This window comes from Neopsephotus bourkii, unplaced genomic scaffold (assembly GCF_033783945.1).
Source record: "Neopsephotus bourkii isolate Nb327-2 ecotype Australia unplaced genomic scaffold, CSIRO-AGI_Nbou_v1 NB_1655, whole genome shotgun sequence".
NCBI lineage: Eukaryota > Metazoa > Chordata > Aves > Psittaciformes > Psittacidae > Neopsephotus > Neopsephotus bourkii.
In genome coordinates this window covers 5,684,079-5,697,719 of record NW_026902129.1, presented here as the reverse complement: position 1 = coordinate 5,697,719, position 13,641 = coordinate 5,684,079, and the positions used below count along the sequence as shown (strand labels likewise).

General features: G+C 40.4%; 1 protein-coding gene across 6 annotated transcripts in view; it reads left to right on the top strand.

Annotated features, from left to right (window-relative positions):
• The window catches only part of EZH2 (enhancer of zeste 2 polycomb repressive complex 2 subunit), a 52,444-nt gene extending 39,229 nt beyond the window's left edge, over positions 1-13,215 (top strand). For all 6 annotated transcript variants that reach the window (XM_061374892.1, XM_061374894.1, XM_061374891.1 and 3 more), the window contains exons 10-20: positions 764-1,004; positions 1,414-1,583; positions 1,957-2,051; positions 7,620-7,660; positions 8,742-8,867; positions 9,369-9,547; positions 10,367-10,462; positions 11,051-11,132; positions 11,898-11,978; positions 12,071-12,155; positions 12,880-13,215. In XM_061374892.1, the coding sequence (XP_061230876.1) occupies positions 764-1,004; positions 1,414-1,583; positions 1,957-2,051; positions 7,620-7,660; positions 8,742-8,867; positions 9,369-9,547; positions 10,367-10,462; positions 11,051-11,132; positions 11,898-11,978; positions 12,071-12,155; positions 12,880-12,940 (1,257 nt within the window). In that variant the 3' untranslated portion in view covers positions 12,941-13,215. The remainder of the gene's footprint in view (positions 1-763; positions 1,005-1,413; positions 1,584-1,956; positions 2,052-7,619; positions 7,661-8,741; positions 8,868-9,368; positions 9,548-10,366; positions 10,463-11,050; positions 11,133-11,897; positions 11,979-12,070; positions 12,156-12,879) is intronic.
• Positions 13,216-13,641: the final 426 nt, after the last annotated feature.

Genomic DNA, 13,641 nt, shown 5'->3' with positions numbered 1-13,641 from the left:
TTAAAAATGCAGAATGCATGTTGTTTAAGTGCCATGTGCAAGGACAGTTCTTGTGTTTTGAAGGGTATTCTCTGTGGCAAATACTCTTTATTTTTTGTCATCTAGAAAAAACAGATATTTACTATTGAATTGTTTTACACTTGGCAGTCAAATTGAAAGTGGAACTCTAATGCTGACATAAATGCTCTGTAAATGTAGAGTTGGGGTTGTTTTCATTATGTCATCAGAAGTATTTATGTTAATGGTTAGAATACATTTAACTGGAATTTGTGTGTATGTGATTAATTTGTAGAATAATGCAAGGTTACATAGTATGCAAGTAGAATGTGATCTCCCCCAATCCCTGACATAGGTAAAAACAGTTTTTGCCATGAGGTTTTAGGCCTCAGCAGCTTTCTAGTATCTGAAGGGGGCTACAAGGATGCTGGAGAGGGACTCTTCACCAGGGGCTGTAGCAACAGGACATGGGGTGATGGGTTCAAACTGAAACAGGGGAAGTTCAGGTTATATCTAAGGAAGAAGTCCTTTACTGTGAGGGTGGTGAGGCACTGGAATGGGTTGCCCAGAGAAGTGGTGAATGCTCCATCCCTGGCAGTGTTCAAGGCCAGGTTGAACAAAGCCTTGGGTGACATGGTTTAGTGTGAGGTTTCCCTGCCCATGGCAAGTGGTTGGAACTGGATGATCTTAAGGTCCTTTCCAACCCAAACCATTCTGTGATTCTATGATAATTCTTTCACTGAAAATGGTAATGTTTTGTGTTTAGGAAGGTGCAAAGGAGTTTGCAGCTGCCTTGACTGCTGAGCGCATAAAGACACCACCGAAGCGCCCCGGTGGCCGCCGGAGGGGAAGACTTCCAAACAACACCAGCAGACCTAGTACGCCGACAATAAATGTGCTGGAGTCTAAAGACACAGATAGTGATAGAGAAGCTGGAACTGAAACTGGAGGAGAAAATAATGATAAAGAAGAAGAAGAAAAGAAAGATGAAACATCTAGTTCCTCTGGTAAGGCTAGTCAAGGCTTCTTTATTCAGTTTGCTGCAGTGCTCAAGAGAATTAAAACCAAGTTGAGCCAAGTGATCCTAGAAACCATGTATTTGGAATGTATGGATCTGACTCAAAAAACAGTAATAACACGAGCTTAATCAAAGAGAAGACTAAGAAAATTTCCATATTGTCTCAATTTATATATAGAGGTGAGATCGTGTGATTTCAGTAGCTACTGTTACCTAATTTTAACTTCTTGAAGGGGCATGTGGAAAGTGCTGTATTATTGTGTCATGTAAATTAGGAAAAAACAACAGAAACCTGGCATATATTTAAGGAAAATTAATTATTAGACATTTTTAAAGGCTATATAAAGTTTTTGGAACGTAGCCTTCCATTGACCTGTACTCTCAATTATTTATTACAGAAGCAAATTCTAGGTGTCAAACACCAATAAAGATGAAGCCAAATATTGAGCCTCCAGAGAACGTGGAATGGAGTGGTGCAGAAGCCTCAATGTTTAGAGTTCTTATTGGCACTTACTATGACAACTTCTGTGCAATTGCCAGATTGATTGGGACCAAAACGTGCAGGCAGGTAAGAAGGGAAGCTACTTACTAAGGATGATAGCACTTTACTTTTAAAACTGAAGTACAGATATACTAGTATTGATTAGAAAAAGAGAAAATTAATGAATTTTCTTGGTTTTCCCAAGAATGCTATGATCCAGAATTCATGCCACAAGTAGATAAAAGTTAGTTTTAAAACTATTTTAAAATTAAATTTACAGGAGGCTTAAATTAGACTATCTATTGTTAACTGACAATCAACTTTAAATGTATTGAAATGAGGCTATGACTGGATATAATCTGTAAGTTGTTGGTTGGAGGAAATCATACTAACTTGGAAAATGAGCAACTTTCTACCAGTGAGAGATTTATCGTGGATGTATTATGGTATCTCTTGTTAGGTGTATGAGTTTAGAGTAAAGGAATCTAGTATTATTGCTCCAGTCCCTGCTGAAGATGTTGATACTCCTCCCAGAAAGAAGAAAAGGAAACACAGGTAAATCTGTTACTAAATAACCTTAGCATAACAATAAATTTGAGACACAGGGGATCAGAACAGAAAGTATTTTGGAGGAAAAAGTCATGCAATTCTTCACCTTTTGCTTCCAAAACCAAAATTTGCAGCATTAGAGCAAAGTGGTGTTTTGGTTTCAGACAAAAGTCTTACTGTATTGGCAAGTGTAACCTTCCACTTCTCTTACCGTCTCCCTTCTTTTTAACCTCTTTTACAGCCAGATTCTTCTAGGTGTATTGCTGCAAGTGGTCAAACTAAGTTAAATTAGAAATTCTCTACACAGCTTGTTATAACATTCAGGATATTGTGATATAATTTTGTTTGCAGCAATAAATCATGTGTTTTAGAAGTGTTATAATGGGTTTCAATAATGATTATATGGTTATTTCCTAAATTAAAGCTTATGGGGTTTTTGCGGTGAAGCGTCTTCCATTATGATTCAGATGGTCAGTAAGCAAAAGTGTTTTAGTAAACTAGAGGATTGCCTTTTTCTTTTAAGAGATACTATTCCTTTGTAGCACCTCAGTTTTGTAATCAACTAGAACTTTAAAGGACCAGGTTAACAAGTTATTCGAAGTGAAGCTGCAATAAGAACAAAACCAGGCCTTTTGCTTGAGCCACAAAGACCATCTGAAACAATTTCTGTTGAAATTGTGAACTCAGTGGCTCCTGTCTGTCAGTGAAAGCCATTTTTTCTTTGAGAATCCTGAGATTTGAAACATGCAACTCTGCGCTGAGTAGTTTTATTCCTGGGGATAAAAACATAGGAGATAAAAAGCTGACTGAAAATTAGCAAGAACATTTCTTTCTGTGAGCAATAAATACACTTTTTTTTCCATAAAGTTTCCTTTTTCTCCCAAGTTTGTTGTTCCAGTTTTTCTTCCAGTTCTTATCTCTTAGCTTGCCTAAGTATATTTAGTATTTCCAGGCTTAGATAAATCCCTGCTACTGGCTCAGAGATACTGTTGACGTGGAGTAGCATGTTTCTGCTTCGTAGCAGAGAGGCAACTGATGCAAGTTAGGAAAAGATTCAGTGAGCATCTGGAAGAGATCCTATTCACACCAAAAGCTATTGATTTAATGCTCTTGGCATAGTTTTCAAGTTTATGGGCATTTGGTGGGCTTGGTTGTTTAAATTTGGAGTTATATTAGCCATAGTGCAACTTTGGGAATTAGTTTTCTTTCAGATTGACATAGCTTGCTATCAAAATGGTGCCACTACATCTACTTGAAAGGAGCAGCTAAAAGGCTCAAATGTATTTTGAAGCTGAAATGGATTGTATGGTTACCATGTTGACATTGTTTTGAAGGAGCTTTGAGAATTTTAGGGGGTATGTTGTTTAGGGGTTTTCCCCAAATAAGTAAAACCAGATACCATTACATGGGATTTCTTGATGTTGTTTTATTATTAGTTAACAATATAAAAACTTTTATGTTAGCAGTTTAGTTTTTGAAGTGACTTTTAATTCTTTTAAATCTCATTGAAGGAAGGAAATAAATCCATAGATTTTCCAGACTATGTGGCAGTTCAGCTGTCTCCATTCTTCTATGTGCAGTAGTCTTTTACAGAGGAAAATCATTTAGCCCGTCTACATACTACTGTAATCTGAGAACTCTAAAGATGGCACACAACTAGCAATTGGGAAAACCATCTGGAAGTCTTTCTCTGTTTCTTAAGTTTCTTTTAGTTGACTTTACTTACTCCTGGAGTAAGAAAGCTGCTTTTAATGCCCTCTTGTAACTGATTTGATAGCAGATTTTCGTCTAAGACTTCTTCCCATGTGATCTTGGTGCCTGTATAGGCATACTGAGCAACTAGCTGTCAAGGTTGCAGCCCTCTCAGATAGTAAAAGATACTCTTTTCCTCCTTCCAGTGTCCATTTTGTTAGATAGCCACAATAAGGCCAATTAATGAGAGAAGACACTTGTTTTCTGGAGAGCCAGTGAGTGTCAGAGCACGTCCCATGCATCGGACCTGGCAGTTTGTAAAAACGCTGTTTGACTGGAGGAGCAAGTACTTCATATAGAAGCCAAGAGAAAAATCTGAACCAAGAAAGAGTATTGGTCATTCTCTTATCTGTATGTGTTTCCATTGCTGGAAGCTGAGTTATATTTGCTTTAATAAATCAGCAGTCCTTCCTCTGGATTAGTAAGGATCTGTTGATTGAAGAGCCACGTAGTGCTGCTTCCCTATTGTTTTTGTTTTCCTCCCCTCCCTCATCCCCTATTCTTAGTTTACGTAGTAAAATTTATTTGAAAGGATTTGTTTTTCCCCATTTTTTGGTTTTCCTCCACCTTCTGCTGGGCTGCTGTGCACTGCATAAGCTTCAGTATGTTACATAGCTCTGCCTTAGAATTCAGGGTGCCCTTTAATAGATACTTAAAGTCTCACTGTTGTCGGGCAGCACGTGCAGTTGAGGCATTGGCACTCTGTATGCCACCTGCTTGGAAGGCTGAGTCTTAGAGTGGTGAGGAGGCTTTGGATAAGGTGATTTGGGAGGCTGAAAAGAAGTCTTTGAGTGCTGCCAGAAAATCAAACATTGCACGGAATTATCTAACATGCATTGACATCATTGGCATGTATTTTGAGTTTTCAGTGCTGTTTCTGGTAGCAGAGTATCCCTGTGCAGAGAAAGAAATGCTATTGTTACTTCTTCCAAAGAATGCATTCCTACTGCCTGATTAGCTTATAGCAGTGCCTCCTAAAAGCACGGGTTGTTAGCAAAGAGGAACAATATTTTTGACAGCTTCTGTCATAATGCTTCTGGAAACCCTGGTTTTCTAAGCTGGCTACCCTGCAGATGTCAGGAACCAGATGTACGTATCCACCTGCTTGCTTGGAGATCTGCCACTGAGTTTCCGATTTGCTGCCTTGTTTTTTACAATGCTTCAAGTCACGAGAGCTTTGTCCATTTTGTCTTTCCCTTTCTTTTGCTTCCTTGTGCATGGGACCAGATCTTGCGTTTTGTTTCTGGCTGAGTTAGCAAATTACAGGGCAGACAGCTAAATTAGTCCACTTTTAGTATGGTACTCATTCAGGCTTCAGCTTGTGCGCTAGCTGGGGGAACTTGCAGTGCTTCCTGGCAGGTTTTGAAAGTCACTAGTCAATGAATGTACTATTTGTGCTAATCAAACCTCCTGTTGAATTGGTCAATGTTGGCAGCTTGCTTCACGCTGTCTTCTGTCATTCCCCACAATTCATGCTTGCGCTGTACGTCTGCAGCTTCTTCCTTGCTAGGTTCTCTTCTTCCTCTGACACCCATCTCTTAACAAGAGCAGCTAAGCTGATAGAATCATAGAATAGTTAGGGTTGGAAAGGACCTTAATATAGTTTAGTTCCATGGGCAGGGATGCTTCACCCTAGACCGTGTCACCCAAAGAATGGGCGACAAAGGATGCCTTTGCCTTTGTGACTGTTGTATTTGATTTTCTGTCCATTATGAGATGTTAGAGTTAATGCTTTGATGGTGGCAATCTTTGTTATATTCACATGTTCTTGTCCATACAGCCATGGAAACCAAAAAGTCTCAGGTGGCCACTAGTCAGCTAGTGGCATTTTATGCTTGAAGTATTAAGATAGTGTTTACTAAAGGAAAAAAAATCATACTGATTTCTAATTAAATGGTGTTTTAAGAAGTCTAGAAACAGAAAGCTTTTAAGGGTTTGGTATGCTAGGAGGTCCTTATTATCTTGGGCTGACAGACAAGCTTCTGTGAAAGAACTGTTAAAATACAGTACAAGCTACATAATCCAAATACCAGACAGACAAAAAGGAAAAGTAGTTTGATGTGCATTAGAGTAATTCAAGTCAAAATTGCACCACTTCTTTCAATTATATGGGAACTGTCATCTTAGCAAGAGTCATCAACTTGTAACTCCTAAGTATGTTGGTAGCCTTTTTTTCTTAAGTGAGTCACTGTTAGTAGGAATATCATCTATTTATTGCAGTGCTCTGTAATGCTGATAGTCTTTGGGTTTGTTCCTTCCCCTCAACCTCAGTTACTTGGACAAGTCTACCTCTGTGGGTTTCGAACTTGTATTTCCTTCCAAGGCTTATAAGAAAGTTGGCTGTCAAGCACTTAGCTTAAGTCTAACAGTAGAGCTTTGAAAAGGCAATTGCATAGAGAATCTTGTTTACCTAAAGCTGTTTGTGTGTGGTGAGGGGAGCCCAAGTAGAAATTGGTATCTTGTTTTTATGGAAGAAGTAGCAGCTATAACATCCTATTTAAGTACTTATAGCAGGAGATACTTTTTCAGAGTGTTGCATTCACTGAAAGGCAGAATAGCTTTCTAAACGTTCTGTGCTTGGGATTTTTGTGTACATGTATTGAGTATTTTGGACTGTGAAGTAAATGTGCATAGAAAATGAGGTTTCTAGGTGCAGCTAGCTGTGTATTATGTGGCCAGGGAATGAGGATTCTCCCATGAGACTATGGGAGAGTTGCTATAGGACATAGTAGGAAAGCCCAAGAAGTATAAACATTGATTATGTTTGTTCACTGAAATTCAATTGCTAACTAAAATGCCTAGAATTGAAGAAAACCTAAACCCATTGATTTCTCCATACTTAAGCCTGGTTTCCCTTTTGGTACCTAAGGTCCAGTGAGGTCTTTTTGCTCGGTTGTGTCTGACAGGGCTATTCATGGAATAGTAGACATTTCCTGCCCAAAGACTTTGCAGTCTGAAATGCATACAAAATGAAAGGGTAATTGTACCTTGCAAGAACTTTCAAGTAGAGTGTATTACGTTATGATAAGCAAAAGCATGTTATTCTTGGGGGAAGGGGAACCCAACAAAAACCACCACCACCCAACAAAACCACCACTTCTTGCAAAGGAAGAGAGCATGGCTGAGCTAACAGAGAAAGAGGGCACTGAAGGAAAACTGTAAGGATGCAAGAGAAAGAGTTTGAAGTAGAAGGGAAAATGCTTATCACTGTATTGACGAGTGAGAACAAACTGGGGAAAAGTGTGTCCAACCAGAAGTGGTGTGTGTGGCTGTGCCACAGATGTGATCTGCACTCATATACTTATTGCTCAGTAGATGAAGGATAACCCTTGGCTGTGATCTGCAGGAGACAACCAGGGTGGTGCTGGGGCCAAGTCCTGTGAAGAAAGCATCTGACAGACCTTCATTCCCCTATTTAAACACACCCTTGCATATCTGCAATTCCATGTCCTTCCATTTGCTGCTTCTTCTACCTGCTAGAAGCAGCTCCAGCAACCTTCTCTTTACCGGTTTTCCTTCAAGACTATCTGAATTGAAGCATCTCTCTAGCCTGGGCTGGGTGGTGGCTGATCATCTCTACAGTCCTGGGACTAGAGGAATGGTGTGGGGAGGGGAGGGAGCAGCCTGCCAAACCTTGACCTTGTCAGCTCCAAGCGACTGGCACAGGGAGGATCTGCTGCAACCACTTGTGACTTGTGCAGGTGTTCCTGTCGCCAGAAACTTTCCCATTTTAAGTCAAGTGGGGTGCAAGACACAGCTACCTTTCCCAGCCCATTGCAGGGGGAGTTCCTGTCAACCTTCTTGTGTTTTGTGTTTTTGCAGGTTGTGGGCTGCTCATTGCAGAAAGATACAGCTGAAAAAGGGTTAGCATCTTTCTATTCAATTTATGTCCTGAACTTTTGAGATCCTATTGTTGCTTTTTGGTTTTGTGTTTTTTCTGTTTGGGGGGTGGGTTCTTCAAGCCATTTTATATGTTACATGGGGAGTTATGGATTATAGGGGGTATAAAAAAAAAAGTAAACTCTCAGATACTGCAGGGACAAAGGGTACTGCTTGGGTTACACACCTGGAAAAGCTCTGTAGAATTCAATCAAAAGGGAAGGAGGCTGAATCTGCAGTCTTTCCAGTATGAACTTCTGTCTGTACTTCTCACTAAAGTATTAACAGTGAAAAGCAGCATTTGGGGGCTTTCATACCAGTCTATTTCAGAAATAATTATCTGAAAAAATCATGGTCAGATGTTGGGACTTAACAGCAACATCAGCAATTGATCATTTTTTGCCTGCTTTTTGGTTGCTGGTTGCCAACTAGAGCATTCTTATGCATACATACAAACCCAACACTAGCTCAGGAATATTAACAGCAAATATAACTTAGATAGCACCAAATTCTCCTAGCTGCTCTACAGGTAAAGCTCTACAGTTGTCCCCGATAGTCTCTCCTTGCCTGTAAGATGTAAGCATTGTATCTACTGGAAGATTGACTTGGAAAAGCGCAGTGACTGGATGTTGTTCTGCCAGTGTATCTGTTTGAAATACTGTTGCTCCAGAGTCAAAATTACTTTGGGTATTTGACCCAGTTCACTTTGCCGAGTATCGGTGTTACTCCAGAACACTGGAAATTGTACTATTGTAGCTTTGGTTTTCAGTTTGACACAGTAGGCAGGGCTCTAAGCACTTGAAGCAGCTGAGTCATGAGCAGAACAAAGTGCACTAGGAAGCAGGCAGCCAATGGTGACAAACACCTAACTGATGTTGCAGTTCTGGTTTGGTGGCTTTGGGGTTTTTTGACACTACTCATTGTAGGCTTGGGATTCTTTTGGTAATTTTGGGGGGTTTCTTAGTTAAAGGACTAAAAGGGGATTTCTGCTTTCAAGAGTGAAGGGAACTGCCTGTGGTTTGTTTGCACCTTTCAACTTTACAAAATGTTGCTATTTTTATTCAGATGGGTCATCGAATCATGTTTACAACTATCAGCCATGTGATCACCCCCGTCAGCCTTGTGATAGCTCATGCCCATGTGTAATTGCTCAAAACTTCTGTGAGAAGTTTTGTCAGTGCAGCTCAGAATGTAAGTAAAGCATTTAAAAACTGTCTATAAATTTCTCTCACCACCTCAAACATCTAACTCTGTGCTAAAAGTCTGTCTGTACCATGGACTGTGTTTGCACAAAGCCATTTGCATGAAGGCAGAAATAGTCTTTGGACTTAAAATTGAGGAAGACATAAGTAAAATCAGGGAAGGAAAGTATTTGCAGTACTTCTGAATGTCCTGTATCATTGGCTATTGGGTGTTTCCTTTTAATATTCAGATGTGTTACAATCATAGAACCCCAGACTGGTTTGGGTTGGAAAGGACCTTAAGATCATCCAGTTCCAACCCCCTGCCACGGGCAGAGACACCTCACACTAGACCATGTCACCCAAGGATCTGTCCAGCCTGGCCCTGAACACAGCCAGGGATGGAGCATTCACCACTTCCCTGGGCACCCTGTTCAATCTGCACTCTCTTAATTTTACAATGTCATTTTTTCATACTTGCCCTTTTTGTTTTCTATTTATTCTTTTTTAGGCCAAAATAGGTTTCCTGGATGTCGTTGTAAAGCACAATGCAACACTAAGCAGTGTCCATGTTACCTAGCTGTACGCGAATGTGATCCTGACCTCTGTTTAACATGTGGAGCAGCCGACCACTGGGACAGCAAAAATGTTTCTTGCAAGAACTGCAGCATTCAGAGAGGATCCAAAAAGGTGCGTAGCTGTGCAGTTACATGCCTATAGCCTTGGGTTTGAGGTGGTTTTATATTTTCATGCCAGACAATGGGATTTCTTCCATTTCTTCATGCTAACAGGAAAAGGGAAATGAAAAAGGAGGTAGCAGTCACTGATGTTAGCTCATTCACGTGCTGCTGTTAAGCTCTGTGTACATTTCATTATGTGTCAAGTAGTCAGTTTTTTGTGTAACTGTGCAGTAGAGTATCTCCTCTTGCACATTCAGGCTTTGCTTGCAGCTTCCACATAGGCTGCTGTTCTACAATGATAGCTCATCAGTCTTTCCTTAGAGCAGCGGAAGGAATTTCAGCTCAGACACAGATACTGTTTCTTTCTTCACTTGTGGATTCTAATGCACAAACTTGTATACAGGCTACCAGAGAGATCTCAAAAGCCCGTTCAGCTCTGTTAAATAAACAAACCAAGGTTTATTTCTCCTCAGGAACATCTCCTCACAAACTAGTTCAGTCCAATACTGAATTGACCAGTAGTGGGCTCCTGTCTGCAGACATTTCTAGTTCAAAGTCTTTAGTGTATATGTTTATATATAAACCACCTTCATCTCAAGGTTAAACTTTTTGCTGGTTCTCAGGTACTTCACATGGCTTTTCTTTCACATACAGTTTCTGATCCACAAGCTGCAATTTTAGTGTGTGTTTGATAATGAGAAGAATTTGTGTTTGTTTTCTCTTCCCCAGCATATACTTCATTAAGTGATATACTTCAAACCAAAGCCCACAACGAAAAGCCCAGACAAAAACCAGGCATGTCTAAATGTGTTGGTTTTCTCTCCCACAGCACTTGCTATTGGCACCTTCAGATGTGGCAGGCTGGGGAATTTTCATCAAAGACCCTGTACAGAAGAATGAATTCATCTCTGAATACTGTGGTGAGGTAAGGATGGAGATCACTGGTTATGTATGAGTTTAATTGGTGAAGTTGTGTGTTGGCTGGGGACCAAGAGATTGTCTCTTGACTTGGTATCAGAGAGAGATGTGGCTGACTCCATATACAGTTACTGCTGGAGCCGGGAGCTTAACATTAGAATGTCACCAAAAAATTGGCATAGGTTCTTGTGAGAATGAGAGGCTGGAATGTCATTTCTGTCTTGGATGTAACTTTAGTTCAGACATGCCTGGAATTCTGTGCAGAATCACTTAGTATAGTACTAAAATCCAGTAGGCATTTTCATGAAATCACATGCTGTAGTAATAAACCCCCGACTTGGGTTCGCAGTTTTGACTTTGAGATGAGAAGCAATCCTTGCTTTCCTTCTGCTCTGAAAGAGCTTATTCATGCTAAGAGCAAGCCATTGTTGAGTGGTGAGTGCAGGGTGCTTGCTGAAAACAGTTCTTCATGTTTAAGAATATTTTCAGTTGCAAAGAATAAAAACCTTTTGGAGTGCCTGGGGGTTTTGACCTTCAGCTGCTATGGCTACTGAAGGGAAGAGGTGGTCTCTTTGACAAGTACTATTTCTTTCAGATTATTTCTCAGGATGAGGCAGACAGAAGAGGAAAAGTATACGACAAGTACATGTGCAGCTTTCTGTTTAACTTGAATAACGGTATGTATGCACTAGTCACACCCCTTGCAGCATAGGCCCAATACGCACAGTCACCATTTTGGTCAGCCCTGTTCTTTTGCAGGCAGCAGGCCACATGGAGAAGTGTTTTGTTCTTCTCTACATCCTTTCCCAGCAATTTGTAGATCCCTAATAGTCACAGCTAGTGCTTTTCTTTTTTTCCTACATGTTAGGAAACATGACTACATCACTAAATAGTAGTGATGGAGCCTATTACACAAGAGAAGAAGTAGAATTTAATGAAGTAAAATTATGTGCAAGCATTAAGTAGCCTAAAGAATTCAAAAGGCTTGCTTGGGCATTGTCAGAGATAATTTTACTGTTAATTAAATAAGCAGTTAATTATGTTGGGAGGAAAAAAGCCACACAGATACATGGCATGTGGCTACTGCCACTTGAAGAGACAAATACCAAGTGTGCTAAGTGTGAAATCATGGGACATACTTGAAAGCAGGAAAAAAAAGCTGCTTTATGTCAGTGTTGACTTAGCATATTTGTGGAGCTTGTCCCCGTGGAATAAAGTAGGGGAGCTTCAAATGAGTGCCACTGTGGCAGGAGATAAATGGAAAGCACAGTGTTGGGCAGCAGGAATAGTATGTGTCTTGCAGAACAATAAAGCTGTTGTAGGATGATGTGCCAGCTCTCCCATGTGAGTAGCTGAACCGTTACCTTTTCCAGCTGCTAATATCCTAGCACTCTAGATATCAAGCACAAATGTGTAATGTCATTTCTTTCTTCCCTCCCTAGATTTTGTGGTTGATGCAACACGCAAGGGCAACAAAATTAGATTTGCAAACCATTCAGTAAATCCCAACTGCTATGCAAAAGGTAAGTTGGACGTTTACTGGCTTTTCGCAACAGATGAAATGTTGTGGGCTGCTTAGAATACGCATTGTAAGTTTCAATTTCTTTTTACACAGTTATGATGGTTAACGGTGATCACAGAATAGGAATATTTGCTAAAAGAGCCATTCAGACTGGCGAAGAACTGTTCTTTGACTACAGGTTGGTAGATGGATTTTGTAACTTCTTCCTATCATAGGCTGGATTGGCTTTCAGTATTTCTGCCCAGCTCATCACTGCTTACTGTGCCTGCCTCCTTTACAGCATCAGGTCTCAACAGCAGAGAACCAGTCCCCTTGCATAGATATTAATAAGAGATAGTATACTAAGAGTGGCTTGAGAAAGCAGCTGCTGAAGAGCTTTGCAAACCTGGAACAGCAGCTTGTATAGAGAAAAGTTTAGTGACAAACAGGGACAAACTTGCACATCAACCTTTATCAGGCTGGGTGCCCTAGGTACCAGTTGGTGCTCAGAAATGGGAAGAAGTATTCTTGTGTTATTACAGAGAAGTATTTGTTAGGGTTGTGTTTATAATTTCCTCTGAAGTCATCTCCCTTGAAGAAAACTAAGCTGTCCAGTGATGATACTGTGTAAGTCAACCCTGAGGAATACAGCTGCTTTCCACTAGCCCAAAAAGAACTTCATCACTGTGAGAGTCCAGTGTGATGTTTCCTCTTGGTCAAACTCCTCTAAAAGCAGTTTCTGGAGTAGTGTCAGTGTTATTGTGCATCTGCTAATGCACGCAGGGATTAAAGGCCTCAGCTTGTGAGAAACGAGGGGGAAGCTCAGTGTGTTCCAGACTCTGGTGCTGCTCTTTTGTGCCAAAACAAAGTGAAAAGGTTGTGTTGCTGGGCTTGATTTTTGGTTTTATTTTCTTTAATTTCAGATATAGCCAAGCTGATGCCCTTAAGTATGTGGGCATTGAAAGAGAAATGGAAATCCCTTGACACCAGCTACCTCTTCTTTTAAACAAACAGCTGCCTTATCTTCAGGAATTTCTAGTACTGTGGGCAATTTTAGTAAAAACAAAAATGCAATTTGCAATTCTGTATTTGCAGAGTACTGTAACAGTAATTTATAGTAACAAATTTCAAACCAACCCCAACTTTTTATTGCCTTCTCACCAGCTGCAAAGTGTTTTGTACCTATGAACTTTTGCAATAACGTGGTGTGGTACATTTTTCAACCTTGAATAAAGGATACTTGAACTTCTTCATTTTTACTGGAACTGTGTTGGAATTTTGTGTCAGCCAGTTGAGGAAGCAACGGGAATTGTGCCCTTCAGCTTCTGAGCAAAGGCAAGTACATGCTTGTCTATTCTGTTAATGCTCCTTGATTAATATGAAGACACAAACTGTGCAGGAGACATCAGTGAGGATGATCATCAAACTTGAGCCTAGAACACCCAAACTCTTGTCACAGTATCGGTGTTTAACAGTTTTTCTCTGCTTTTGCTAAGCCTCATCAGTCCTTACCCCATACACCATATACAGAGAAACTGCTTTAACCAGTGAAGGGTTAAGGCTGGGCTTTGAGCCTTGAATCATTCAGCCTTTTTCTCTTCACTCCACCACTCTTATACCCTGCTACACCAACCTACTAACTCAAAGCTTTCTGCCCAAAGGCGCTATGAAACCACACAAAACAC